Source organism: Hyla sarda, chromosome 4 (assembly GCF_029499605.1).
Source record: "Hyla sarda isolate aHylSar1 chromosome 4, aHylSar1.hap1, whole genome shotgun sequence".
NCBI classification, from domain to species: Eukaryota; Metazoa; Chordata; class Amphibia; order Anura; family Hylidae; genus Hyla; species Hyla sarda.
In genome coordinates, this window is record NC_079192.1 from 417,416,602 (window position 1) to 417,442,886 (window position 26,285).

Here is a 26,285-nt window from a genome sequence, read left to right on the forward strand (position 1 = left end):
CCTGATACATCAGCTGGAAGCCCCCCGAGTCACCATGCACAGTGCTGAAAGTGTCAAATGTTATTAAAACTAATTAGATCAGACTGTGAATATACTGTATATTGTGAGTATACAGATACCTGCGTATTATCATATCATTCCAGTGTTATATACAGACACTCACAAGGTCAGTATAAGGCAGCGATATGTGCATGGAGGTGACAGAATAGCGGTCGCATAGAGCCGACACATTGTGCTGACTCAGCAGACTGTGCCGGAACATTGTGATATATTGTGTCGGCTCAGGAGACTGGGGGGGGGGGGGGCTCATGATTTGTGTTCTTTGTATATGACATGCTCGTCATCCCTGCAGTTTAAGGGGGGACTCTCCAAGCTTAAAGGGGTATTCCAGACCATAACTTTTTTTTATATATCAACTGCCTCCGGAAAGTTAAACAGATTTGTAAATTACTTCTATTAAAAAATCTTAATCCTTCCAATAGTTATTAGCTTCTGAAGTTGAGTTGCTGTTTTCTGTCTAACTGCTCTCTGATGACTCACGTCCCGGGAGCTGTGCAGTTCCTATGGGGATGTTCTCCCATCATGCACAGCTCCCGGGACGTGACATCATCATTGAGCCGTTAGACAGAAAGCTTCAGAAGCTAATAACTATTGGAAGGATTAAGATTTTTTAATAGAAGTAATTTACAAATCTGTTTAACTTTCCGGAGCCAGTTGATATATATATAAAAAAAGGTTTTGCCTGGAATACCCCTTTAAAGAAGTTGTCCCACCAAAAACACGTAAGCCTTATCCAAATGACAGGGTATAAAGTATATGATCGTAAGGGGAGGTCCAAATGCTGGAAATGGGGGTCACTGATGCCCACTGCTTCTCCAGTCACTGATTATGGTGCCTTACATTTCGGGCAGCCTCCATAGACAATGAATAGAGCTGTAGAAGGAGATTTATCAAATCCTGTCCAGAGGAAAAGTTGCCGAGTTGCCGATCGCAACCAATCAGATCGCTTCTTTCATTTTTAACAAGGCCTCTGAGAAATGAAAGAAGCGATCTGATTGGTTGTATGGGCAACTCGGCAACTTTTCCTCTGGACAGGATTTGATAAATCTCCCCCGTAGTGAGTAGAGATGAGCAAACTTACAGTAAATTCGATTCGTCACGAACTTCTCGGCTCGGCAGTTGCTGACTTTTCCTGCATAAATTAGTTCAGCTTTCCGGTGCTCCGGTGGGCTGGAAAAGGTGGATACATTCCTAGGAAAGAGTCTCCTAGGACTGTATCCACCTTTTCCAGCCCACGGGAGCACCAGAAAGCTGAACTAATTTATGCAGGAAAAGTCATCAACTGCCGAGCCGAGAAGTTCGGGACGAATCGAATTTACTGTAAGTTCGCTCATCTCTAGTATTGTGTATGTAAAACCACCACTCCATTCCAATGGAAGACTTTGCACCCCTACACCTATTCAGAATTAGTTTAACAGAGCGGCTTTCTTCCAAAAACAGCGCCACTCTTGTCTTTCGTTTGTTTGCGGTTTTGTCACTCGGCCACACACAACCTGAGGGCAAGAGTGCCATTGTTTTTTTAAACAGCTCTGTTGTTCTAGTCCTCGACGACCCCTTTAACATAGTCGCTTTCTTCATGAAACAGCGCCACTCTTGTCCTTAGTTTGTGCGTGGTATTGTGGATTAGTTCTATTCAAGTACCGTGGCCCCATTCTGGAGGAGATCAGGTTGGTGGTCCCAGCGGTCGAACTCCCCCCCCCCCCCCCCCCCCCCTATGATCAGACACTTTATCCCCTATCTTGTGGATAGGAAATAATTGTTTATGTTGGGACAACCCCTTTAATTACTGCGGAATAGAAATGGTGCAAAATTTTTGCGCCCCACAATTTTGCCACTTTGTACTGGTGCAAGGAATGATTATTTCCCCCTTTGTCATTTTAATTTGTCACCATTTTCGAGACATCTGCTTGCTGTATGTGAATGGGAACAGTCATCCAGAAACTTAAAAAAAAAAACCATTTTGATCATATTCAAGTGACACAAGTGACATGGTTCATTACATTGTGTCAGTGTGTATACTTGTATCAGTGATACATAACCATCTATAAAAGGTCTTCATTCATTGCCAGCAAGCAGATCTCTGTCTCTTAAGCTCCCCGTACTTTCGGCAGTCTCTCCTCACCGATGCATCTTGTGTTCTTTAGATGACAGCCTACGGGGCGTTCTTGCACAAAGGATCGTTCTGCAGGAATTACTTTAACATTTTGGACCTGCTGGTGGTCAGTGTCTCCCTCATCTCTTTCGGAATACAGTAAGTGACTGACCTGACTGGGACTGTGATGTCGGACCCTCATTTTACAAACCCTCACTCATTCCTCCTTCTCTCCTAGGTCGAGCGCTATCAACGTGGTGAAAATTTTGCGGGTTCTGCGTGTGTTACGACCCCTCAGGGCCATTAACAGAGCTAAAGGTCTTAAGGTGCGTAAGAATGAGATAAAGGTCTTAAAGGGGTACTCCCACCCTAGACATTTTATCCCCTATCCAAAGGAAGATGTCTGATCTCGGGGGTCCCGCCGCTGGGGACCCCCGCAGTATTGCATGCTGCACCCGCCTGTTTTTTGTCCAGAAGCGCTGGAGGGTCTGAGTCGCGACTCCGGGAACGGAAGTCAGTGATGTCAGGGCTCCGCCCCCGTGGGTTGTCACGCCCGTCCCCTCAATGCAAGTCTATGGGAGGGGGCGTGACTGCCGTCACGCCCCCTCCCATAGACTTGCATTGAGGGGACAGGCATGACGTCTCAAGGGGGCGGAGTCCTGACGTCACGGACTTCTGTTCCCGGATAGGGGATAAGATGTCTTGGGTGGGAGTACCCCTTTAAGGCACGCAATACAGTCTCTCTCTTTTGTATTGGCTGGCAGATAGGTGGTGTAGGGCAGTGTTTTCAAACCAGTGCGCCTCCAGTTGTTGCAAAATTACAACTCCCAGCATGGCCAGACCTCAGGCAGACTGTACTAGCAGAGTGCTGATTTAATTGATTGCAATTGCATAGCATTGTTCAGTATAAGCAATCAAATGATTGAATAATCTCCTATGGAGACTCGTATAATAATTAAAAAAAATGAAAACATTTTTTTTGTTTAAATAAATAAAAATTGCTATTACTGTGTTCCCAAATTGTCCAAACTATTAAAATAAAATGTATGATGCCACAAGGTGATTGGCGTAAAGATCAGAACAAAGTGCAAAAAAATTATCTTATCAGTTCTGTAGACAGAAAAATAGTAAAATTGTAGGGCTAAGAATAGGGTAATTTTAAACATTTTTATTTTGTACTTTTTTTTAGTAGTAAAATAAAACTAAGCCTATATAAATTGCATATCATTGTAATCGAACTGACCTACAGAATAAAGATAACATGTCAATTTTACTGTTCCGCACTGTTGCGTAAAATTGCATAATTCCAACATGGAAGCCATCACAGCCCTTAAAGGGGTATCATTGTGTATCATTAATAGGTGTACTGGCCATGTGCCAGTACACTTAAGGAAGCAGGGAATTCGCAGGGTGTACGCCCTGCACTCGCTCCGCTTCTATGACGTGCGCTTAGGCATTAACCACTTAGATGCCACGATCAAAGTTGATTGCGGCATCTAAAATAAAAAAAAATAAAAAAATCCTGGCTGATCAGCAGAGCTGATCGGGACCACCTTAGTGAAATCGTGAGGTCCCGATCAGCTGACAAGATGGCGGGAGGGCCCTTACCTGCCTCCTCGCCATCCGATCGGTGCTCCTATGCTCCAGTCAGCCATGGCATGGAGCACTGATCAATGCTATGTTATGGCATAGCATTGTTCAGTGTATGCAATCTAATGATTGCATATTATAGTCCCCTATGGGGACAAAAAAATTGCATAATTTTTTTTATTTTTTTAAATAAATGTGATTTAACCCCTTCCCTAATAAAAGTTTTAATCACCTATAAAAATAAAATGTAAACAAAAATAAACATAAACATATGTGGTATCGCGGCGTGCATAAATGTTCGAACTATAAAAATATAACGTCAGTTAAACCGCATGGTCAATGGCGTAGACGTAATAAAAGTCCAGAACTGTGTATTTTTGGTCACTTTGTATACCCTAAAAATGTATAAAAAGCAATCAAAAAGCCAATTAAAAAAAAAATGGTACAGATAACGCTGCAAAAATGGACCCTCACACATCCTTGTATACTGAAAAATAAAAACATTATAGGGATCAGAAGAGAACAATTTAAAGAAAACGAATTTTCATACAAAAAGTTAGAATTTTTTAAAAGAAGTAAAACAAAATAGAACCTTTATAATTTGGTAACACTGCAACCACATGGACCTACAGAATAAAGAGAACATGTCATTTTTACCAAAAAATGCACTGCGTAGAAGCTGAAGCCCCCAAAAGTTACAAAATGGCAGTTTTGTTATTTTTTTCCAATTTTGACCCACAGTAAATTTTATGGTGAAATTATTGATTTCATTACAAAGTAAAGTTGGTGGCGCAAAAAACAAGCCTCATATAGGTCTGTAGGTGGAAAATTGAAAGCGTTCTGATTTTTACAAGGTGAGGAGGAAAAAACTAAAGTGCAAAAATGAAAAAACCCTTAAAGGGGTTAAGCTCTATTTGTCAAAACTTTTTATGTCCATAAACTTTCCAGGAGTTACAATTATGTAAACTATCTACGTTATAATAGATGTTCAGGTGGCAGAAAATATCAGAATGATAAACCTTGTCTATGCGTTTCTCTCCGCAGCACGTGGTCCAGTGTGTGTTTGTGGCCATTCGCACAATCGGTAACATTGTTATTGTCACGACTTTGCTGCAGTTCATGTTCGCGTGTATCGGAGTACAGCTGTTTAAGGTGAGCAGTAAGAACCAACGTTTCAGGGGTCCCGTCTATAAGCAATATATAACAATCTTATGTTGTACTGCAGACAGGGTAGAGGGGAAGGCTCCTGCTGGAGAATGGTTAGATCGAAAGGCTCCTGCTACAGACAGGGTAAAGGAAGAGGCTCCTGCTGCAGACAGGGTAAAGGAAGAGGCTCCTGCTGCAGACAGGGTAAAGGAAGAGGCTCCTGCTGCAGACAAGGTAGAGACGGAGGATCCTGCTGCAGGCAGGGTAAAGGAAGAGGCTCCTGCTGCAGACAGAGTAAAGGAAGAGGATCCTGCTGCAGACAGGGTAGAGGGGAAAGGCTCCTGCTGCAGACAGGGTAGAGGGGAAAGGCTCCCGCTGCAGACAGGGTAGAGGGGAAAGGCTCCCGCTGCAGACAGGGTAGAGGGGAAAGGCTCCCGCTGCAGACAGGGTAGAGGGGAAAGGCTCCCGCTGCAGACAGGGTAGAGGGGAAAGGCTCCCGCTGCAGACAGGGTAGAGGGGAAAGGCTCCTGCTGCAGACAGGGTAGAGGGGAAAGGCTCCCGCTGCAGACAGGGTAGAGGGGAAAGGCTCCTGCTGCAGACAGGGTAGAGGGGAAAGGCTCCCGCTGCAGAAAGGGTAGAGGGGAAAGGCTCCTGCTGCAGACAGGGTATAGGGGGAAGGCTCCTGCTGCAGACAGGGTAAAGGAAGAGGCTCCTGCTGCAGACAGGGTAGAGAGGGAGGCTCCTGCTGCAGACAGGGTAGAGGGGGAGGCTCCTGCTGCAGACAGGGTAGAGGGGGAAGGCTCCTGCTGCAGACAGGGTAGAGGGAAAGGATCTTGCTGCAGACAGGGTAGAGGGAAAGGCTCTTGCTGCAGACAGGGTAGAGGGGAAAGGCTCTTGCTGAAGACAGGGTAGAGGGGAAAGGCTCTTGCTGCAGACAGGGTAGAGGGGAAAGGCTCCTGCTGCAGACAGGGTAGAGGGAAAGGCTCTTGCTGCAGACAGGGTAGAGGGGAAAGGCTCCTGCTGCAGACAGGGTAGAGGTGGAGGCTCCTTCTGCAGAATGGGTAGAGGGAAAGGCTCCTGCTGCAGACAGGGTAAAGGAAGAGGATTCTGCTGCAGACAGAGTAGAGGGGGGAGGCTCCTGCTGCAGACAGGGTGGAAGGGGAAGGCTCCTGCTGCAGACAGGGTAGAGGGAAAGGCTCTTGCTCAGACATGGTAGTGGGAAAGGCTCCTGCTGCAGACAGGGTAAAGGAAGAGGCTCCTGCTGCAGACAGGGTAGAGGGGGAAGGCTCCTACTGCAGACGGGGTAGAGGGGGAAGGTTCCTGCTGCAGACAGGGTAGTGCGGGAAGGCTCCTGCTGCATAAAAGGTAGAGGGGAAGGCTCCTGCTGCAGACAGGGTAGAGTGGGAGGCTCATGCTGCGGACAGGGTAGAGTGGAAGGCTCCTGCTGCAGACAGGGTAGAAGGGGAGGCTGCTGCTTTAGACAGGGTAGAGGGGAAGGTTCTGGCTGCATGCAACATAGAGGGGGAGGCTCCTGCTACAGACAGTGTAGAGGGGGAAGCTCCTGCTGCAGACAGGGTAGAGGGGAGGCTCCTGCTGCAGACAGGGTAGAGGGGAGGCTCCTGCTGCAGACAGGGTAGAGGGGAGGCTCCTGCTGCAGACAGGGTAGAGGGGAGGCTCCTGCTGCAGACAGGGTAGAGGGGAGGCTCCTGCTGCAGACAGGGTAGAGGGGAGGCTCCTGCTGCAGACAGGGTAGAGGGGAGGCTCCTGCTGCAGACAGGGTAGAGGGAAACGCTCCTGCTGCAGAAATGGTAGAAGGAAAGGCTCCTGCTGCAGACAGAGTATAGGGAAAAGCTCCTGCTGCAGACAGGGTAGAGGGGGAAGGCTCCTGCTGCAGATAGGTTAGAGAGGAAGGCTCCTGCTGCAGACAGGATAGAGGGGGGAGGCTCCTGCTGCATAAAGGGTAGAGGGGAAGTCTTCTGCTGCAGACAGGGTAGAGCAGAAGGCTCCTGTTGGAGACAGGGTAGAAGGGGAGGCTGTTGCTTTAGACAGGATAGAGGGGAAGGTTCCGGCTGCAGACAGGGTTGAGGGGGAGGCTCCTGCTGCAGACAGGGTAGAGGGGGAGGCCCCTGCTGCTGACGGGGTAGAGGGAAAGGCTCCTGCTGCAGATAGACAAACATCATATTGAGGATGAACTTGGTTGGTATCATAGGGATAAAAATAAGATGAACATAGATGAGGCGACTAAAATTCTGGTATACTCAAGTTTTTTGTACATTTTCCGAGTTTAGTTATCCATTGAAAGGGTTGTAACTTTGCTGTCATGCGCATAGATGTTGTAATTATGTCCACTGACTTTAACGTGGCCCCTGCCATTGTTGTTTCATGACTGCAATATTTCAAAACAGTGACCCCTGCTGGCTAAAGGAGAATGTGTACAATTATATTTATTCAATCTGTTTTATGTGATTTTAGGGTAAACTCTACAGCTGCTCAGATAGCTCGAAGTTTACGGAGGCCGATTGCAAGTAAGTTGTGTGATTGAAGTAATATTTTATTCTGTCATTATATATATCCTTGCTGTTCATGAATGGAGACACTATTGTTTACATCCAGAGGCTGAAAAACTACCCTGATCTAATACAGATGTATTCAGTGTAGACCAGTATTTCTCAACAGGTATCCTATCCAGAGAATACTTGTTGAGATGCTCCATGTACTGTCTGTGAGAGTGCAAAAGAATTCTGCACGGAGATTCCGCTGCAGCAGAGTCCCATTAAAATTAACGGTATTCTGCTGAACTCTGTGCACACGGCAAAATTTCAGCACCAGATGTTTCCAGCACGGAAATTCTGATTTACGTGTCCACAGAAAGAATGAACCTTTTCATTCTTTCTGCAGACACACAGAATGCAAATCTGTCTATGAGATGGCGCATTCTCATGTTATGCTGGCACCCGCAGTCTACGGAATGTCCCCATAGAGATTTTCTGTGCGGACAATCCGAAGTGTGAACATAGCCTATGACACAGCCTAAAACTGCTAAGCTAAGATCTTGTAATGCATTGGTGTAGGATTTTATGGTGGTGTATACTATATCTCCCATAATGCACCACATGAGACCATGGCATGTCCTAGAGACATGTCAAAATTATTTTTCTTTTGGAGTCTGAGTGTTCAGATCACAACTAATGATCTGAACGGCCGCATAGATGCATGTTCTGAGTCCATCCAGGTCACATGACAGAGCTGGGAGAGAAAGCAGTAAGCGTGCATAGTACACACTTCCCGCATCGTTCTTGTGTTCAGCCTTAAAGGGGTACTCCGGTGAAAAACTTTTTTTTTTTTTATATCAACTGTTGCCAGAAAGTTAAACAGATTTGTAAATTACTTCTATTAAAAAATCTTAATCCTTCCAGTACTTATTAGCTGCTTAATACCACATAGGAAATTATTTTCTTTTTTGAACACAGAGCTCTCTGCTGACATCACGAGCACAGTGCTCTCTGCTGACATCTCTGTCCATTTTAAGAACTCTCCAGAGTAGGAGAAAATCCCCATAGCAAACATATGCTGTTCTGGACAGTTCCTAAAATGGACAGAGATGTCAGCAGAGAGCACTGTACTCATCATGTCAGCAGAGAGCTCTGTGTTCCAAAAAGAAAATAATTTCCTCTGTGGTATTCAGCAGCTAATAAGTACTGGAAGGATTAAGATTTTTTAATAGAAGTAATTTACAAATCTGTTTAACTTTCTGGCACCAGTTGATTTATTTATTTATTTATTTTTTTTAAGAGTACCCCTTTAATACTCAGACTCTATGACTATATTTTAATTTAAAGGGGTTATGTGGATTTAAACTTTTTTGAAAACCCTGCCCAGGCTGCCAGCATTAAAACAAAATACCCAGACTTCTCTCCTGCCTCCCCCGGTATCGCTGCCTTGTCCTCCAATGCAGTCCTTTTCCTTGCTGCCAGAGACCAATGTGCCAGACTGCCGCCAGGCTATTCGCTGGTCACAGAAATGTCCTGTCTTAGCCAGTGACTGACTGAGCGGCAGTAATGTATTGGGCCCAGGCACCAAGAAAAAGACCTGGCCAGGGCTCAATCTCTGGTTGAGGGGGGGGGGCTCCCCTGACGCGTCGACTTCCGACAACAAGGAAGAGAACTGCACCGGAGGCGGGGCTGCAATACCAGACGCACCGGTGGGAGGTAAGTCAGTTTTTTATTTATTTTTTAATGCAGACAACTGGGCAGGGTTTATTTATTTTAATTTTTTTAAGATTAAAGCCCCATTAACATAATGATAAGGTAATTCAGAAGGTAAAGTGTAGGTATTGTAATATATAATCTATGGATCTTTAACCCTTCTGTCTATGTTGCCATGTACAGAGGGAAGTACATCAACTACAAGGACGGCGATGTGTCGCAGCCAATGATTCTGGAGCGGAATTGGGAGAACAGTAAATTTGACTTCGACAATGTCCTGGATGCGATGATGGCACTTTTCACTGTCTCTACCTTTGAGGGCTGGCCAGAGTGAGTTGTGGGGATGCAGGGAGTTTTGGAGGAATTTGATGATGATTTGGGGGGTGTACATGACAGGAACCCCTACAGATAGCATAATCTGACATGTCCTTATGACGTATCTTGGAAACTGTACATTCACGCTTCTATCAGCCAGAGAAAAGCATGTGATCAAGATAGGATCCTTCCATTTCAGAAACAGCCCGACTCTTTCCTCAGGTTGTGTGCGCTATTACAACTCTGTTCTAATTATTAATGAAACTGAGCTGCAATACCACACACAAACTGAGGACAGTTGTGGCGCTGTTTGTGGAAGAAAGCAACTATGTATTTCTAATCCTGGATAATTCCTTTAACATAAGGGGTCAAGTACTTATATTCTTTAAATACACTGAACTGTAGAGCAGCCTTTTCTATCCAGTAGCACATGATGGAAGTTGCTGGAGAGTCACGGGTAGGGGAACACTAGTAACACTTTTTACTTAACCAATTCTTCAATGAAAATTGTCAATTTTTCAACACCTTTATTTGAAAAAGAGGAAATATTTTAATATCTGTCATAGTGATGAGCAGAATAACATATGTCACACACTGATTGACGCATGTAGCCCTGTATTCTTAGCTCCTGCGTGGGCCGCGCTTTATGACAAGTCTTAATAAAAATCCATCAATTATTTCTATAAAGCCATTTAATATCTGCGATGACTTCATCCATTACAGGACACATCCAGCTCTTGCCGCCGGCTCCCTGTCCTTAGAAAAACCAAGTCTTAATTAGATTGTGGAAGGAAATATCTGCTTCGTACGCAGATTTTTTTATTTTTTTTGGCAGTGCCAACTTTTTTCTCTACGTAAAAGGTGGCAGATGGAGACTCAAGGTTTTTCTTGCACCGGGCAAGGAACCAATTAAAGTAGGCGCATCCCGTAAACACCCGTCTCACTTGTAGGAATAGTACGCTGCATCAGAGTCATGATCAAACTATAACTTGGAGAAAAGAATTTCAGAGCCGCAATGTATTCTTGTTTTAGCAACTTATTCCCTATCTACAGGATGGGAGATATAATGCGGATCAGTTGGGGGGGGTCTGACTGCTGGAACCCCCACTGATCCTCAAAATGCTGTAAACCTGTAGGTCAGAATGAATGAAATGATATTACAAATATTGTCCAGAGAAGCACTCGGCAAGACCCAAAGACTGTGGGGGAGATTTATCAAAACCTGAGTAGAGGAAAAGGGGTGCAGTTGCCCATAGCAACCAATCAGAACGCTGCTTTCATTTTAAAAGAGGCCATTTTAAACATGAAAGAAGCGATGTGATTGGTTGCTATGGGCAACTGCACCCCTTTTCCTCTACTCAGGTTTTGATAAATCTCCCCCAGTGACTTTGGAATAACTTGCTGGAATCAGAATACGTCTTTTAAGGGCGTTTACACTTTTACAACTGGTTTTATGCCCTGATGCATATTAAATAAAATGTGAACTCTGCATTAGTTTGTCTGACAGCTATTTATAAACTTATAGGGGGAGATTTATCAAAACCTGTGTAGGGAAAGAGTGGTTCAGTTGCCCATAGCAACCAATCAAAATGCTTGTTTTATTTTCCACTGGCCTCTTTAAAAATGAAAGAAGCGATCTGATTGGTTGCTATGGGCAACTGCACCACCCTTCCTCTGCACAGGTTTTGATAAATCTGCCCCATAGTCCTTAGTCCCCCTCCAGACCCCTCTGTCCCCTTAAAACTCCTTAGTCCTCCTTTAGAATTCTTTGTCCTCTCCAGATTTTTTTGTGTTCTCTAGACTCCTCTATCCCCAAAGTTCCCTTTGTCTTATCCAGGTCCCTCTGTCCTCTTCCGACCTCTAGGTCCCCTCCAAACCCCTCTCTCCCCCTTCAGACCCCTACATCCCCTCCAGACCCCTACATCCCCTCCAGACCCCTACATCCCCTCCAGACTCCTCTGTCCCCGCCAGACCCCTACATCCCCTCCAGACCCCTACATCCCCTCCAGACTCCTCTGTCCCCGCCAGACCCCTACATCCCCTCCAGACCCCTACATCCCCTCCAGACTCCTCTGTCCCCGCCAGACCCCTACATCCCCTCCAGACCCCTACATCCCCTCCAGACCCCTACATCCCCTCCAGACCCCTACATCCCCTCCAGACCCCTACATCCCCTCCAGACTCCTCTGTCCCCGCCAGACCCCTACATCCCCTCCAGACCCCTACATCCCCTCCAGACTCCTCTGTCCCCGCCAGACCCCTACATCCCCTCCAGACCCCTACATCCCCTCCAGACTCCTCTGTCCCCTCCAGACCCCTACATCCCCTCCAGACCCCTACATCCCCTCCAGACTCCTCTGTCCCCGCCAGACCCCTACATCCTCTCCAGACCCCTACATCCCCTCCAGACTCCTCTGTCCCCGCCAGACCCCTACATCCCCTCCAGACCCCTACATCCCCTCCAGACCCCTACATACCCTCCAGACTCCTCTGTCCCCTCCAGACCCCTACATCCCCTCCAGACCCCTACATCCCCTCCAGACTCCTCTGTCCCCTTCAGACCCCTACATCCCCTCCAGACCCCTACATCCCCTCCAGACTCCTCTGTCCCCTCCAGACCTCTCTGATCTCCTCCGTATGTCTTAGACAGGGACTTGTCTCCAGTGAGAACAAAGGAAGTGTGGCGCACTAGTGCTACTGACTAGGGTGCAGGGTATATAGATCCTGTGCGTGACGCCCAAGATTTTGTAGCAGCCACGGGGGAGTTAGACAGGTGGTGGTACGTGAATCGGGGTGATAAGCTGTATCACTTTGTGACACCAGAGCACCATTAACCTACACGGTCCAAGGATACGACAGCTTCTCCTGGGCCAGGCACGGAATAATAAATACACCGATGCTGGGTCACGGATAACTGTCTCTTTACTGATGATAGAGGTTGCAGGTTTTTCACAATACGAAAGTTTGTGCAGTGAGATGAGCAGAGTGCAACCCAGAAAGTCTATTTCCTTCCTGGGAGTTGTAGTGGCCTGCAGCCTTATGATTAGTAGAATAACACGCTGACTTAAAAGACTTAACTGACTGACTGAAGTAGAGATTTTCCCAAAGACCTTCACTTACAATTCACCTGAGCACCGGGGTACTTCTTCCCCCTAGGCTCCTCCTCAGCCTGCTAGCTGGAACACACTCTCCTTCTCCTCTGAACTCCTGATCAGAACTCCACTCTCCTTCCCCCTACTCTACATTAAAGGAGTAGTCCAGTGGTGACCCAGTGGTGAACAACTTATCCCCTATCCTAAGGATAGGGGATAAGTTTGAGATCGCGGGGGGTCCGACCGCTGGGGCCCCCTGCGATCTCCTGTACGGAGCCCTGACAGCCCGTGGGAAGGGGGCGTGTCGACCTCTGCACGAAGCGGCGGCCAACACGCCCCCTCAATACAACTCTATGGCAGAGCCGAAGCGCTGCCTTCGGCAATCTCCTCTGCCATGGAGATGTATTGAGGGGGCGTGTCTGCTAGGGGTGTGAATCGCCAAGAAGTTGGCGATTCGATTGGAATCGCGATACCAGTGTGGCGATTCGATATATCCCGATATATCGCGATACCGTCTAGGTGACGATACATCGCGATATATCCCGATTCTGTTTAAAAAACAATGTCTTTTACGCTTTTATTAAAGCTTTATTTTTATTTTATTTTTTTTGTACACTTTATTAGTCTTTTAGGAATCATTAGATTCCTCAGACAGATGAATAGATTCTATTGAACTCCATTCATCTGCGATCCATTGATAGAGTCTGGTCCAGCCAGGCTCTATCAATGACAGAGCCACGGAGAGCATACACATCTCCCTTTAGACGCCGCTGTCAGCTTTGACAGCGGCGATCTAAAGGGTTAATAGCCAGCCGCGGCGATCGCCGCATGCTGGCTATTAGCGGTGGCCCCCGGCTACTGAGAACAGCCGGGGGCTGCAGAGTATGGAGCGGGCACGAGTCGGGAGCCCGCTCCATACACACTGCAGAGCACCGCATGCTGGATACTAGCGGCGGTGAAGCATCAGCGGCCCCCGGATACTGAAATCAGCCGGGGGCTGCAGAGTATGGAGCGGGCACGAGTCGGAGCCCGATCCATACATCCAGAGCGCCGCCGCCGTGTCAGATCCGGCTGACAAAATGTGGAACTTGTATCTCCTGATGCCCGGGACATGCTTTCTGTGCATCAGGAGAAACAAATTCCACATCACTAAAGCGATTTTTCACTTGCCGATACTGAATCGATTCAAAATATTTTTGAATCGATTCAGTATCGGCAAGTGAAAAATCGCGATAATCGCGGGAATCGATTTTTTCTTACATCCCTAGTGTCGGCCGCCGCTTCGTGCGGAGGTCGTCACCCGCTATCTGGCTGAAGAGCCGGGGCCCCGTACAGAGAGATCGCAGGGGGCCCCAGCGGTCGGACCCCCCGCGATCTCAAACTTATCCCCTATCCTTAGGATAGGGGATACGTTTTTCACCACTGGACTACTCCTTTAAGGGCTAGGTTTGGGGGTCTCCCATTGGGTGTCATGGTCACCTGGTCCCTCTGCCACAATCTCTTAAAGGTACAGAGCATTAATTAACACATAACATGACACCACAATAAATCACATTACCACAGGTTAGACAGTGGAGCAGTGGGCCCAACATATAGACAGCAGAGGCTCCTTCTTTTCTCTATCTGCCATTGTAGGGGAAACAAAGGACATCCCCAAACACATCATATGGATCTGCAGGTTTGGCCACCGTTTACGGCCACCTAAACAGCAGATGGCACAAAAATAACCTGGATCTGCCAATATTCTGCAGATAAACCTCTCATGTCCATGGCTTTATACTTGGTCACACTCAGCTGTGGGGAGGCTGGGGTTAGGCTGACTAAGGTGCAATATGTGCAAAAGAACATTAAACGTAGATTTATACTTTAAAATTATTTTTAGTAGGTAATAGTGACCCCTATGGGCTAAACGTGGCTAGCCACAAGCCGAGGTTGGGTATCAGTGGTCAGGGTGCAGAATGAGTTATGTCGGGCTGTGACAACAAGGTATCTCTTGTCCTTTTTTCAGGCTGCTGTATAGAGCCATCGACTCCCACACTGAGGACATAGGTCCCATCTACAACCACAGAGTGGAGATTTCCATCTTTTTCATCATCTACATCATCATAATTGCCTTCTTCATGATGAACATTTTCGTAGGTTTTGTCATTGTCACGTTTCAGGAGCAAGGAGAACAAGAATATAAGAACTGTGAGCTGGACAAGAACCAGGTAATCTTGAGTTTTAGGGTACACAGAGGTTCTCCCCATTTTATGGCTCCCCAGCAGTTACAAAATTACAACCCCCTATCATGCACTGACGGTCTTTGGCTGTCCGAGTACAACTATCTGTCCTAGTTTTGCAACAGCTGGAGAGCCACAGGTTGGGGAACATTGCCTAAGGGTCATGAATAGTTATCAGCTATTCCAGGGAGAGCCATAGGATAATAAGTATTGAGTGTACCTTTCTTAAAGAAGAAGCACTCAGGGACCATTTTTTTTTTCTTTTTTGCTTATACAGTGAACCCTCAAGTTACAATATTAATTGGTTCTGGGACGACCATTGTATGTTGAAACCATTGTATGTTGAGACCAGAACTCTATGGAAACCTGGTTATTGGTTCTAAAGGCCCAAAATGTCATCCAAAAATAGGAAAAAGTGAGAATTAAAGAAAAATAAGTAGATAACTAATATAGATAAAGCAAATCCTTACATATAAAAGTAAGAAAGATCTGCCGGAGCTGTAATCACTGTCTATGTCAGTGTTTCCCAAGCAGGGAGCCTCCAGCTGTTGCAAACTACAACTCCCAGCATGCCCGGACAGCCAAAGGCTGTCCGGGCATGCTGGGAGTTGTAGTTTTGCAACAGCTGGGGCCACCTTGCTTGGGAAACACTGGTCTATGTAGAGAACAGGAGCTTCTTCAGGGTCTTGTACAGAACACAGTGTCCTAAAAAAGTAATGGAGTCGCCCTCACCTGGTGTCCAAAGGAGCAGGTAACCCTGGTACAGGAAAAGTGTACAGAACATGTAATACCTCCCTGTACTGTAGGGGGCGGTATCAGACACCAGTCAGTGCATACACTTCAGTAATACAGGTAAAGAGCACAGAACATGTAATACCTCCCTGTACTGTAGGGGGCGGTATCAGACACCAGTCAGTGCATACACTTCAGTAATACAGGTAAAGAGCACAGAACATGTAATACCTCCCTGTACTGTAGGGGGCGCTACCAGACACCAGTCAGTGCATACACTTCAGTAATACAGGTAAAGAGTACAAAACATGTAATAGCTCCCTGTACTGTAGGGGGCGCTACCAGACACCAGTCAGTGCATACACTTCAGTAATACAGATAAAGAGAACAGAACATGTAATAGCTCCCTGTACTGTAGGGGGCGCTACCAGACACCAGTCAGTGCATACACTTCAGTAATACAGGTAAAGAGTACAGAACATGTAATACCTCCCTGTACTGTAGGGGGCGCTACCAGACACCAGTCAGTGCATACACTTCAGTAATACAGATAAAGAGAACAGAACATGTAATACCTCCCTATACTGTAGGGGGCACTACCAGACACCAATCAGTGCATGCACTTCAGTAATACAGGTAAAGAGTACAGAACATGTAATACCTCCCTGTACTGTAGGGGGCGCTACCAGACATCAGTCAGTGCATACACTTCAGTAATACAGGTAAAGAGTACAGAACATGTAATACCTCCCTGTACTGTAGGGGGCGGTATCAGACACCAGTCAGTGCATACACTTCAGTAATACAGATAAAGAGAACAGAACATGTAATAGCTCCCTGTACTGTAGGGGGCGCTACCAGACACCAGTCAGTGCATGCACTTCAGTATTACAGGTGTTTTACCAGCGAATGCCCATTTTGATTGGTCGGTTCTTCCAGCCATTGACACATTTCACTGATCTGGACTGTCTGTACATTGTATGTTGAGTCTGGTTTCAACTTACGATGGTCCAGAAAAGACCATTGTATGTTGAAACTATTGTATGTTGAGGCCATTGTAAGTTGAGGGATCACTGTATAGTGCAGCATAGGCTTTTATAAGAGAAAAATGTACAGGTTGTTGTGTATGCCTTGTGCTTACTTGTTTTAGCTGATGTAGCAGATGTGTTTTCAGCCATATTGGATGTAATCCCATCACTAAAATTATTTCCTAATGCTGCCTACATTTCTCATGAATCGCCTAGCTTTCTAGAGAGAGAGAGAGAGAGAGAGGGGATGGAGTCTTATCACCTTAAATAGCACTATTTTTGCAGGGAATTTGAAAAAATCAGAGCAAACGCAAAAAAATGCAGTAAAAAAGCAATGTGTGAACACAGCCTAAGGGGAGGTGTATAACTACTATATATTCTGATCCTATAGAGATAGCAGCAGTATACAGATAGAGCTGGAGGGGAGGTGTATAACTACTATATATCCTGATCCCATAGAGATAGCAGCAGTATACAGATAGAGCTGGGAAGGAGATGTATAACTAGTATATATCCTGATCCCATAGAGATAGCAGCAGTATACAGATAGAGCTGGAGGGGAGATGTATAACTACTATATATTCTGATCCTATAGAGATAGCAGCAGTATACAGATAGAGCTGGAGGGGAGGTGTATAACTACTATATATTCTGATCCTATAGAGATAGCAGCAGTATACAGATAGAGCTGGAGGGGAGGTGTATAACTACTATATATTCTGATCTTATAGAGATAGCAGTAGTATACAGATAGAGCTGGAGGGGAGATGTCTAACTACTATATATCCTGATCCCATAGAGATAGCAGCAGCAGTATACAGATAGAGCTGGGAAGGAGGTATATAACTATATATCCTGATCCCATAGAGATAGCAGCAGTATACAGATAGAGCTGGAAGGGAGATGTATAACTACTATATATCCTTTTCCCATAGAGATAGCAGCAGCAGTATACGGATAGAGCTGGAGGGGAGGGAGATGTATAACTACTATATATCCTGATCCCATAGAGATAGCAGCAGCAGTATACAGCTAGAGCTGGAAGGGGAGGAAATCTAGGAGCTAGCAAGAGGGATCTGATAGGTGATAATGTCATCCTGTAGTTCAGCTGATTCAGGACTGACCACTTCCTCTGACACATTAAACACTTATTTTCTGTGGGTTAGATGGGTGATCACATGACCCAGTTACAGAAATGAAACACATGAATGCAGCTATACTGGGATGAGACAGATGGCACTGTAGGACTAGTGATTGTGAGTGTGCAAAAAAAATTTAAAAAAAGGAAGGCCTACATGGATCTGCTTAGGGTCAGCCTGTGCTTCCTGGACATTTTGAATATGTCTGCACCTGCAAATGCAAATATATATATCTGTCTGGCAGAATGTTATGTAAACCTTCCGTTTTCATTCTCCCTTAATCAACCCCCCCCCCTTCCCCCGCAGCGTCAATGTGTGGAATATGCTCTGAAGGCCCGCCCCCTCCGGAGGTACATACCCAAGAACCAGTACCAGTACAAAGTGTGGTATGTGGTCAACTCCACCTACTTTGAGTACCTGATGTTTGTGCTAATCCTGCTCAATACCATCTGTCTGGCCATGCAGGTAAGTATTATTGAGGGCTGCTACTGAATTCCAGTAAAATGGACAGTAAGGCCTCGTTCACATCACAATTATTGTATATGTGTTAGTGAAATGTAGTGATATGTCTGAATACCATTTACATTGAGAATAATTAGAAAAAAAAACGGATACATTTGAGGTCCGTTTTTGAATCGAAACGAAAAATTATTGATTTTGCATCCCACAAAACAGCGGACACAAACGGACCGAAACAGGGCCACGCATTGGATTTTTTGCGTCAATAGAAGTCAATGAATACGTCAATTTATACGTTTCTATATGATTTTCAAGCATAGAAACATATAAACCTGACGTATTCATTCACATCACAATGTCGAGAATAGTAAGGCTATAGAAATGTAAGTCCTTTTACCTTTTTGACTATATAAATCGTATTGAATTGTTTCACTGTACATTTCGATCCATTTAAATATTTATTTATTTTTGTGCTTCATACAGTCATGGCCGTAATTTTTATAAGTAAAAATAATAAATAAATACACATGTTTATTCCCTTTGTATGTATTGGAACTAAACCAGAAAAGGGAGAAAAAAAGCAAATTGTCACCAAACACCATAAATGGTCTGGACAAAATTATTGGCCCCTTACCTTAATATTTGGTTGCACACCCTTTATCAGTTTTTCTCTTCCGTCCACACCCAGGGAGATTATCTACAGTGCCATGGGTTGTAAACTTCTTGATAATGTTGCCCACTGTGGACAAAGACAAATCTAGATCTCTGGAGATGGACGTGTAACCTGGAGATTGTTGATATTTTCCACAATTTTGGTTCCCAAGTCCTCAGACAGTTCTCTTCTCCTCTTTCTGTTCTCTCTTCTCCCCTTTCTGTTCTCTCTTCTCCTCTTTCTGTTCTCTCTTCTCCTCTTTCTGTTCTCTCTTCTCCTCTTTCTGTTCTCTCTTCTCCTCTTTCTGTTCTCTCTTCTCCTCTTTCTGTTCTCTCTTCTCCTCTTTCTGTTCTCTCTTCTCCTTCTGTTCTCTCTTCTCCTCTTTCTGTTCTCTCTTCTCCTCTTTCTGTTCTCTCTTCTCCTCTTTCTGTTCTCTCTTCTCCTCTTTCTGTTCTCTCTTCTCCTCTTTCTGTTCTCTCTTCTCCTCTTTCTGTTCTCTCTTCTCCTCTTTCTGTTCTCTCTTCTCCTCTTTCTGTTCTCTCTCCTCCTCTTTCTGTTCTCTCTTCTCCTCTTTCTGTTCTCTCTTCTCCTCTTTCTGTTCTCTCTTCTCCTCTTTCTGTTCTCTCTCCTCCTCTTTCTGTTCTCTCTTCTCCTCTTTCTGTTCTCTCTTCTCCTCTTTCTGTTCTCTCTTCTCCTCTTTCTGTTCTCTCTTCTCCTCTTTCTGTTCTCTCTTCTCCTCTTTCTGTTCTCTCTTCTCCTCTTTCTGTTCTCTCTTCTCCTCTTTCTGTTCTCTCTTCTCCTCTTTCTGTTCTCTCTTCTCCTCTTTCTGTTCTCTCTTCTCCTCTTTCTGTTCTCTTCTCCTCTTTCTGTTCTCTCTTCTCCTCTTTCTGTTCTCTCTTCTCCTCCTCTTTCTGTTCTCTCTTCTCCTCTTTCTGTTGTCCACGCTTAGTGTGGCACACACAGACACACAATGCAAAGACTAAGTGAACTTCTCTCCTTTTTATCTGCTGTCAGGTGTGATTGTTATATTGCCCACACATGTTACTTGCCCCAGGTGAGTATAAAGGAACATCACAGGCTGGAAACAATCTTATTTATCCACAATTATGAAAGGGGCCAATAATTGTGTCCGGACCATTTTTGGAGTTTGGTGACATTATGTCCAATTTGCTTTTTTTCCTCCTTTTTTGGTTTAGTTCCAATACACACAAAGGGAATAAACATGTGTATAGCAAAACCTGTGTTACTGCAATATATATATATATATATATATACAGAGGAGAGGAGATCTATATATATATATACAGAGGAGAGGAGATCTATATATATATACACACAAAGGGAATAAACATGTGTATAGCAAAACCTGTGTTACTGCAATATATATATATACAGAGGAGAGGAGATCTATATATATATATATACAGAGGAGAGGAGATCTATATATATATATACAGAGGAGAGGAGATCTATATATATATATATACAGAGGAGAGGAGATCTATATATATATACAGAGGAGAGGAGATCTATATATATATATATATATATACAGAGGAGAGGAGATCTATATATATATATACAGAGGAGAGGAGATCTATATATATATATATATATACAGAGGAGAGGAGATCTATATATATATATATACAGAGGAGATCTATATATATATATACAGAGGAGAGGAGATCTATATATATATATATACAGAGGAGAGGAGATCTATATATATATATACAGAGGAGAGGAGATCTATATATATATATATATATATATACAGAGGAGAGGAGATCTATATATATATATATATACAGAGGAGAGGAGATCTATATATATATACAGAGGAGAGGAGATCTATATATATATATATATATATATATACAGAGGAGAGGAGATATATATATATATATATATACAGAGGAGATCTATATATATATATACAGAGGAGAGGAGATCTATATATATATACACAAAGGGAATAAACATGTGTTACTGCAATCCTTTCCTGTGAGGAATACTTCATTTTATAGGAACATTTCAGGGGGGACAACATTTAGGGCCATGACTGTATGCGCAGTAGCTTCAGGATAAGCAAGAAAGATCGAGAAACACACAAACTGCTCAGATTTCTGCTTCGGAAAAAAATGTGTTAAAATGTCTTACGATGCGTCTGACCGAAACGATTTTTGGAAGCATCTGATTTTACTATTTTTTTTTGCATACAAATTGATACAATCTTTGGTCGTCTATTTCAATAGATGCAAGAATTGTGATGTGAATGCGGCCTTACTCTTTGTTTTATTTTCTTCTTTACTGTTTTTAAGAGCTCTGTTTGCTGGCAGTGAATGGAAGCCTTTTTGTTTGCTTCTTACGTGGCTGAGCGTTTCAGGCAATGTCTAAACTGGATAAAATTGTAACAAACCCTCAGCTGTGTGAGAATTACAGACGGATATTTTCTGTAGCAGCAGAGTTGTACATGTTGTGTTATGGCAGATTACGATAAGAGGACTCGCACAGACTGCTTTGTTCCCTCACTTTCCTCCAGCACTACGGACAAAGCTGTTCTTTCAAGGAAGCCATGAACATCCTGAACATGGTGTTCACCGGCCTCTTCACCGTGGAGATGATCCTGAAACTCATTGCGTTCAAGCCAAAGGTAGGTCCCGCGGCACTTTGTGTGTCTTTCTTGGGTTGGGGAAGAGCTCATCATTTAATATCAGATGCCTGAAGCTTTGTACCCGAGATGGCTTTTATTTCAGCACTATGGCACCCCGGGGGCACCTGTACCCATACAGCACCACATCAGCCCCAGTCAGGGGGTATATATATATATATATATATATATATATATATATCCTGTACACACACCCACTCTCCAGAAACCTGACGGCTTCTTGAGTCTAAACCATAAACTGATATTCTTGGGATTGTAAGACTTGTGGCTGTAGGATAATAAAACTCATCTTAGGATAATAAAACATAACCTTTCATTTATACATCTAAAAGCAGATAAACCAAAAAAAGTCTAAAAAGAAAACTTCTGCCAGAAAGACATAAGTTAAATCTATAGTGGAACGATTGTTTTCAGCGGGTAATGGCAGATACACAAATGCAACAATATGTCAAATACTGTCCCCAAATGGACAATTCTGAATCGTTATTACAAAATCATATCCCGATGTGTTTCCCCCACAAAAGATGGTGGGGTTATTCAGTGGATATATGACAGGATCATAGAGAACAAATAAACACAAATGAATGACATGGGATGACCCTTCTCTATTTAAAGGGGACCTCTCATCAAAAAAAAACTTTTTATATATTATAGATCAATGTATGCAGAATAACTTTACAATTCCATGTTATTAAAAAATATGCTTATTTCTATTTAATTTTCCACTTTGAAAAAATGACCACTAGGGGTCTCTCTACCAGTCCTGGCCACAAGCCCTTTTTATAAATTTCAGACTCATGCTGGAGTCCTGAATCTCAGACTGCAGCTGGGACACAGACAAGCTCAGCACTGCTCTCTGCCTGTCAATCAGACAGGCAGGAGCCAGCACTATGCTCATAGCACAGCAGGGCATACTCCTGACTGCCTTACTGCAGGCCCTCATTCATTTTACTATCCGAGTTCTGATCTTTCTTCTCTCTGCACATGCAGTTGTAAACAGAGAGGAGAAGATTCACAGCTCCCAGCTGAGCTTGTCCGTGTCCCGGCTGCAGTCTGAGATTTAGGACTCCAGCATGAGTCTGAAATCTATAAAAAGGGCTTGCGGCCAGGACTGGTAGGGAGACCCCTAGTGGTCATTTTTTCAAAGTGGAAAATGAAATAGAAAGAAGCATATTTTTTATAACATGCAATTGGAAAGTTATTCTGCATACATTGATCTATAATGTATCAAAAAGTTTTTTTTTATGAAAGGTACCCTTTAAAATAGTCTCTGCTTATTGGCACACATCACAGCGGCCCCCACTCAGGGGTATCTGAGTGAGTGGTCCAATTTTGCCATTCCATTCATTTGATCTGTTCTGTATGATCCTGTCATATGTCCCCTGATAAACTTTGCCATCTTTTCAGGATATAATTTAAAAAAATACAGGATTTTTAGGGTCAAAACAGTATTTGACATATTGTTGCACTAACAACCCCAGTGTGTATTTGACATTACCTATTTCAAACAGTAGTGTCGCTATTGGTTAACTTTTGTCTCTCTGGCAGAATTTTGCATTTTTTTAAGGATTTATTTTTTTTTGGGGGGGGAGGGGTGTTGTATCTACTTTTAGTATAACCTTTGTTCCCTAACTACCTGCAATGTGTATGAGGCCCCTGAAAAAAGCTAAAGCAGCTGAGATGTCTCCTAGGGGAGCTTTATTGATTGAGGCTTGTAGTAAATGTCATTGGGCTCCAGGCGTGTCATCTCTGGGGTGTTGTTCTGGATGTTTCACCCCATTAATGGAATTATGAAAAGGGATCGTCCCCCACTGAAAGAGCAGAATGGCTGCTTCTCCACACAGATCTATTAGACTGTTATAAGCTTTTGCTGGAATTGGTAGATGTGGTTGGGATGGACTGTTTCTGGTGTCATGATGTAGACCAGTGGTCTCCAGACTGTGGCCCTCCAGATGTTGGAAAACTACAACTCCCAGCATGCCTGGACAGTTGTTGGCAGTCTGGGCATGCTGGGAGGTGTAGTGTTGCAACATCTGAAGGTTTGTCATTTGGAGACCACTGACTTAGGATGACCATTGATTTAGGAGACTGTAGGGGTCAGTGTGGCCCATAGTATTCATTGCTCTTTACTGCTCCCTAGTGGCTACTTCTGTCCTGATCACTGTGATTTTACCTGCATGAAGCAGGGTGGATGTTTCGTTGCTGCTCCCTTGTGGTGGAGTAAATGTCAGCGGTGAAATCCTTACATGCAGATATTTTTTACAGGTCGGTCTTGTTTACAGATATTTCCACCAGACCGTGGACCAACTCCGCACTTGCTAACAATTCTGCTCCTTTTTCAGGCTATAAAGTGCTGATCCTTCTCTAACCTTCAACTTACTTTCCTGACCCTACACTGTACAGAAATCTAATGCCATAAATTATAGTTACTATACATAGGAGCGTCCTATAGACAACATCAACCTCCCTCTCCTCCTAATATACAGATATCAGGACACTGACCTCTCCTCCTAATACACAGACATCAGGACACTGACCTCTCCTCCTAATATACAGATATCAGGACACTGACCTCTCCTCCTAATACACAGACACCAGGACACTGACCTCTCCTCCTCCTAATACACAGACATCAGGACACTGACCTCTCCTCCTAATATACAGATATCAGGACACTGACCTCTCCTCCTAATACACAGACACCAGGACAATGACCTCTCCTCCTAATACACAGACATCAGGACACTGACCTCTCCTCCTAATATACAGACATCAGGACACTGACCTCTCCTCCTAATACACAGACATCAGGACACTGACCTCTCCTCCTCCTAATACACAGACATCAGGACACTGACCTCTCCTCCTAATATACAGATATCAGGACACTGACCTCTCCTCCTAATACACAGACACCAGGACAATGACCTCTCCTCCTAATACACAGACATCAGGAGACTGACCTCTCCTCCTCCTAATACACAGACATCAGGACACTGACCTCTCCTCCTAATACACAGACATCAGGACACTGACCTCTCCTCCTAATACACAGACATCAGGACACTGACCTCTCCTCCTAATATACAGATATCAGGACACTGACCTCTCCTCCTAATACACAGACACCAGGACAATGACCTCTCCTCCTAATACACAGACATCAGGACACTGACCTCTCCTCCTAATATACAGACATCAGGACACTGACCTCTCCTCCTAATACACAGACATCAGGACACTGACCTCTCCTCCTAATACACAGACACCAGGACACTGACCTCTCCTCCTCCTAATACACAGACACCAGGACACTGAGCTCTCCTCCTAATACACAGACATCAGGACACTGACCTCTCCTAATACACAGACATCAGGACACTGACCTCTCCTCCTAATACACAGACATCAGGACAATGACCTCTCCTCCTTATACACAGACACCAGGACAATGACCTCTCCTCCTAATACACAGACATCAGGACACTGACCTCTCCTAATACACAGACATCAGGACACTGACCTCTCCTCCTAATACACAGACATCAGGACAATGACCTCTCCTCCTTATACACAGACACCAGGACAATGACCTCTCCTCCTAATACACAGACACCAGGACACTGACCTCTCCTCCTCCTAATACACAGACATCAGGACACTGACCTCTCCTCCTCCTAATACACAGACATCAGGACACTGACCTCTCCTCCTAATACACAGACACCAGGACACTGACCTCTCCTCCTAATACACAGACACCAGGACACTGACCTCTCCTCCTCCTAATACACAGACATCAGGACACCGACCTCTCCTCCTAATACACAGACATCAGGACACTGACCTCTCCTCCTAATACACAGACATCAGGACACTGACCTCTCCTCCTCCTAATACACAGACATCAGGACACTGACCTCTTCTCCTAATACACAGACATCAGGACACTGACCTCTCCTCCTAATACACAGACATCAGGACACTGACCTCTCCTCCTAATACACAGACATCAGGACACTGACCTCTCCTCCTAATACACAGACATCAGGACACTGACCTCTCCTAATACACAGACATCAGGACACTGACCTCTCCTCCTAATACACAGACATCAGGACACTGTCCTCTCCTAATACACAGACATCAGGACACTGACCTCTCCTCCTCCTAATACACAGACATCAGGACACTGACCTCTCCTCCTAATACACAGACATCAGGACACTGACCTCTCCTAATACACACATCAGGACACTGACCTCTCCTCCTAATACACAGACATCAGGACACTGACCTCTCCTCCTAATACACAGACATCAGGACACTGACCTCTCCTCCTAATACACAGACATCAGGACACTGACCTCTCCTCCTAATACACAGACATCAGGACACTGACCTCTCCTCCTAATACACAGACATCAGGACACTGACCTCTCCTCCTAATACACAGACATCAGGACACTGTCCTCTCCTAATACACAGACACCAGGACACTGACCTCTCCTCCTAATACACTGACATCAGGACACTGACCTCCCCTCCTCCTAATACACAGACATCAGGACACTGACCTCTCCTCCTAATACACAGACATCAGGACACTGACCTCTCCTCCTAATACACAGACACCAGGACACTGACCTCTCCTCCTCCTAATACACAGACACCAGGACACTGACCTCTCCTCCTAATACACAGACATCAGGACACTGACCTCTCCTAATACACAGACATCAGGACACTGACCTCTCCTCCTAATACACAGACATCAGGACAATGACCTCTCCTCCTTATACACAGACACCAGGACAATGACCTCTCCTCCTAATACACAGACATCAGGACACTGACCTCTCCTAATACACAGACATCA

General features: G+C 44.7%; 1 protein-coding gene and 1 long non-coding RNA gene across 11 annotated transcripts in view; one reads left to right on the forward strand and one right to left on the reverse strand.

The window, feature by feature from the left end:
- CACNA1C (calcium voltage-gated channel subunit alpha1 C) overlaps positions 1 to 26,285 on the forward strand; it is a 423,395-nt gene that overhangs the window by 319,867 nt on the left and 77,243 nt on the right. For all 10 annotated transcript variants that reach the window (XM_056517894.1, XM_056517896.1, XM_056517893.1 and 7 more), the window contains 8 exons: positions 2,205 to 2,311; positions 2,391 to 2,478; positions 4,787 to 4,894; positions 7,361 to 7,413; positions 9,277 to 9,423; positions 14,509 to 14,710; positions 17,928 to 18,086; positions 21,278 to 21,388. In XM_056517894.1, the coding sequence (XP_056373869.1) occupies positions 2,205 to 2,311; positions 2,391 to 2,478; positions 4,787 to 4,894; positions 7,361 to 7,413; positions 9,277 to 9,423; positions 14,509 to 14,710; positions 17,928 to 18,086; positions 21,278 to 21,388 (975 nt within the window). The remainder of the gene's footprint in view (positions 1 to 2,204; positions 2,312 to 2,390; positions 2,479 to 4,786; positions 4,895 to 7,360; positions 7,414 to 9,276; positions 9,424 to 14,508; positions 14,711 to 17,927; positions 18,087 to 21,277; positions 21,389 to 26,285) is intronic.
- LOC130267739 (uncharacterized) overlaps positions 1 to 26,285 on the reverse strand; it is a 69,920-nt gene that overhangs the window by 30,683 nt on the left and 12,952 nt on the right. The gene's annotated exons all lie outside the window — the stretch shown is intronic.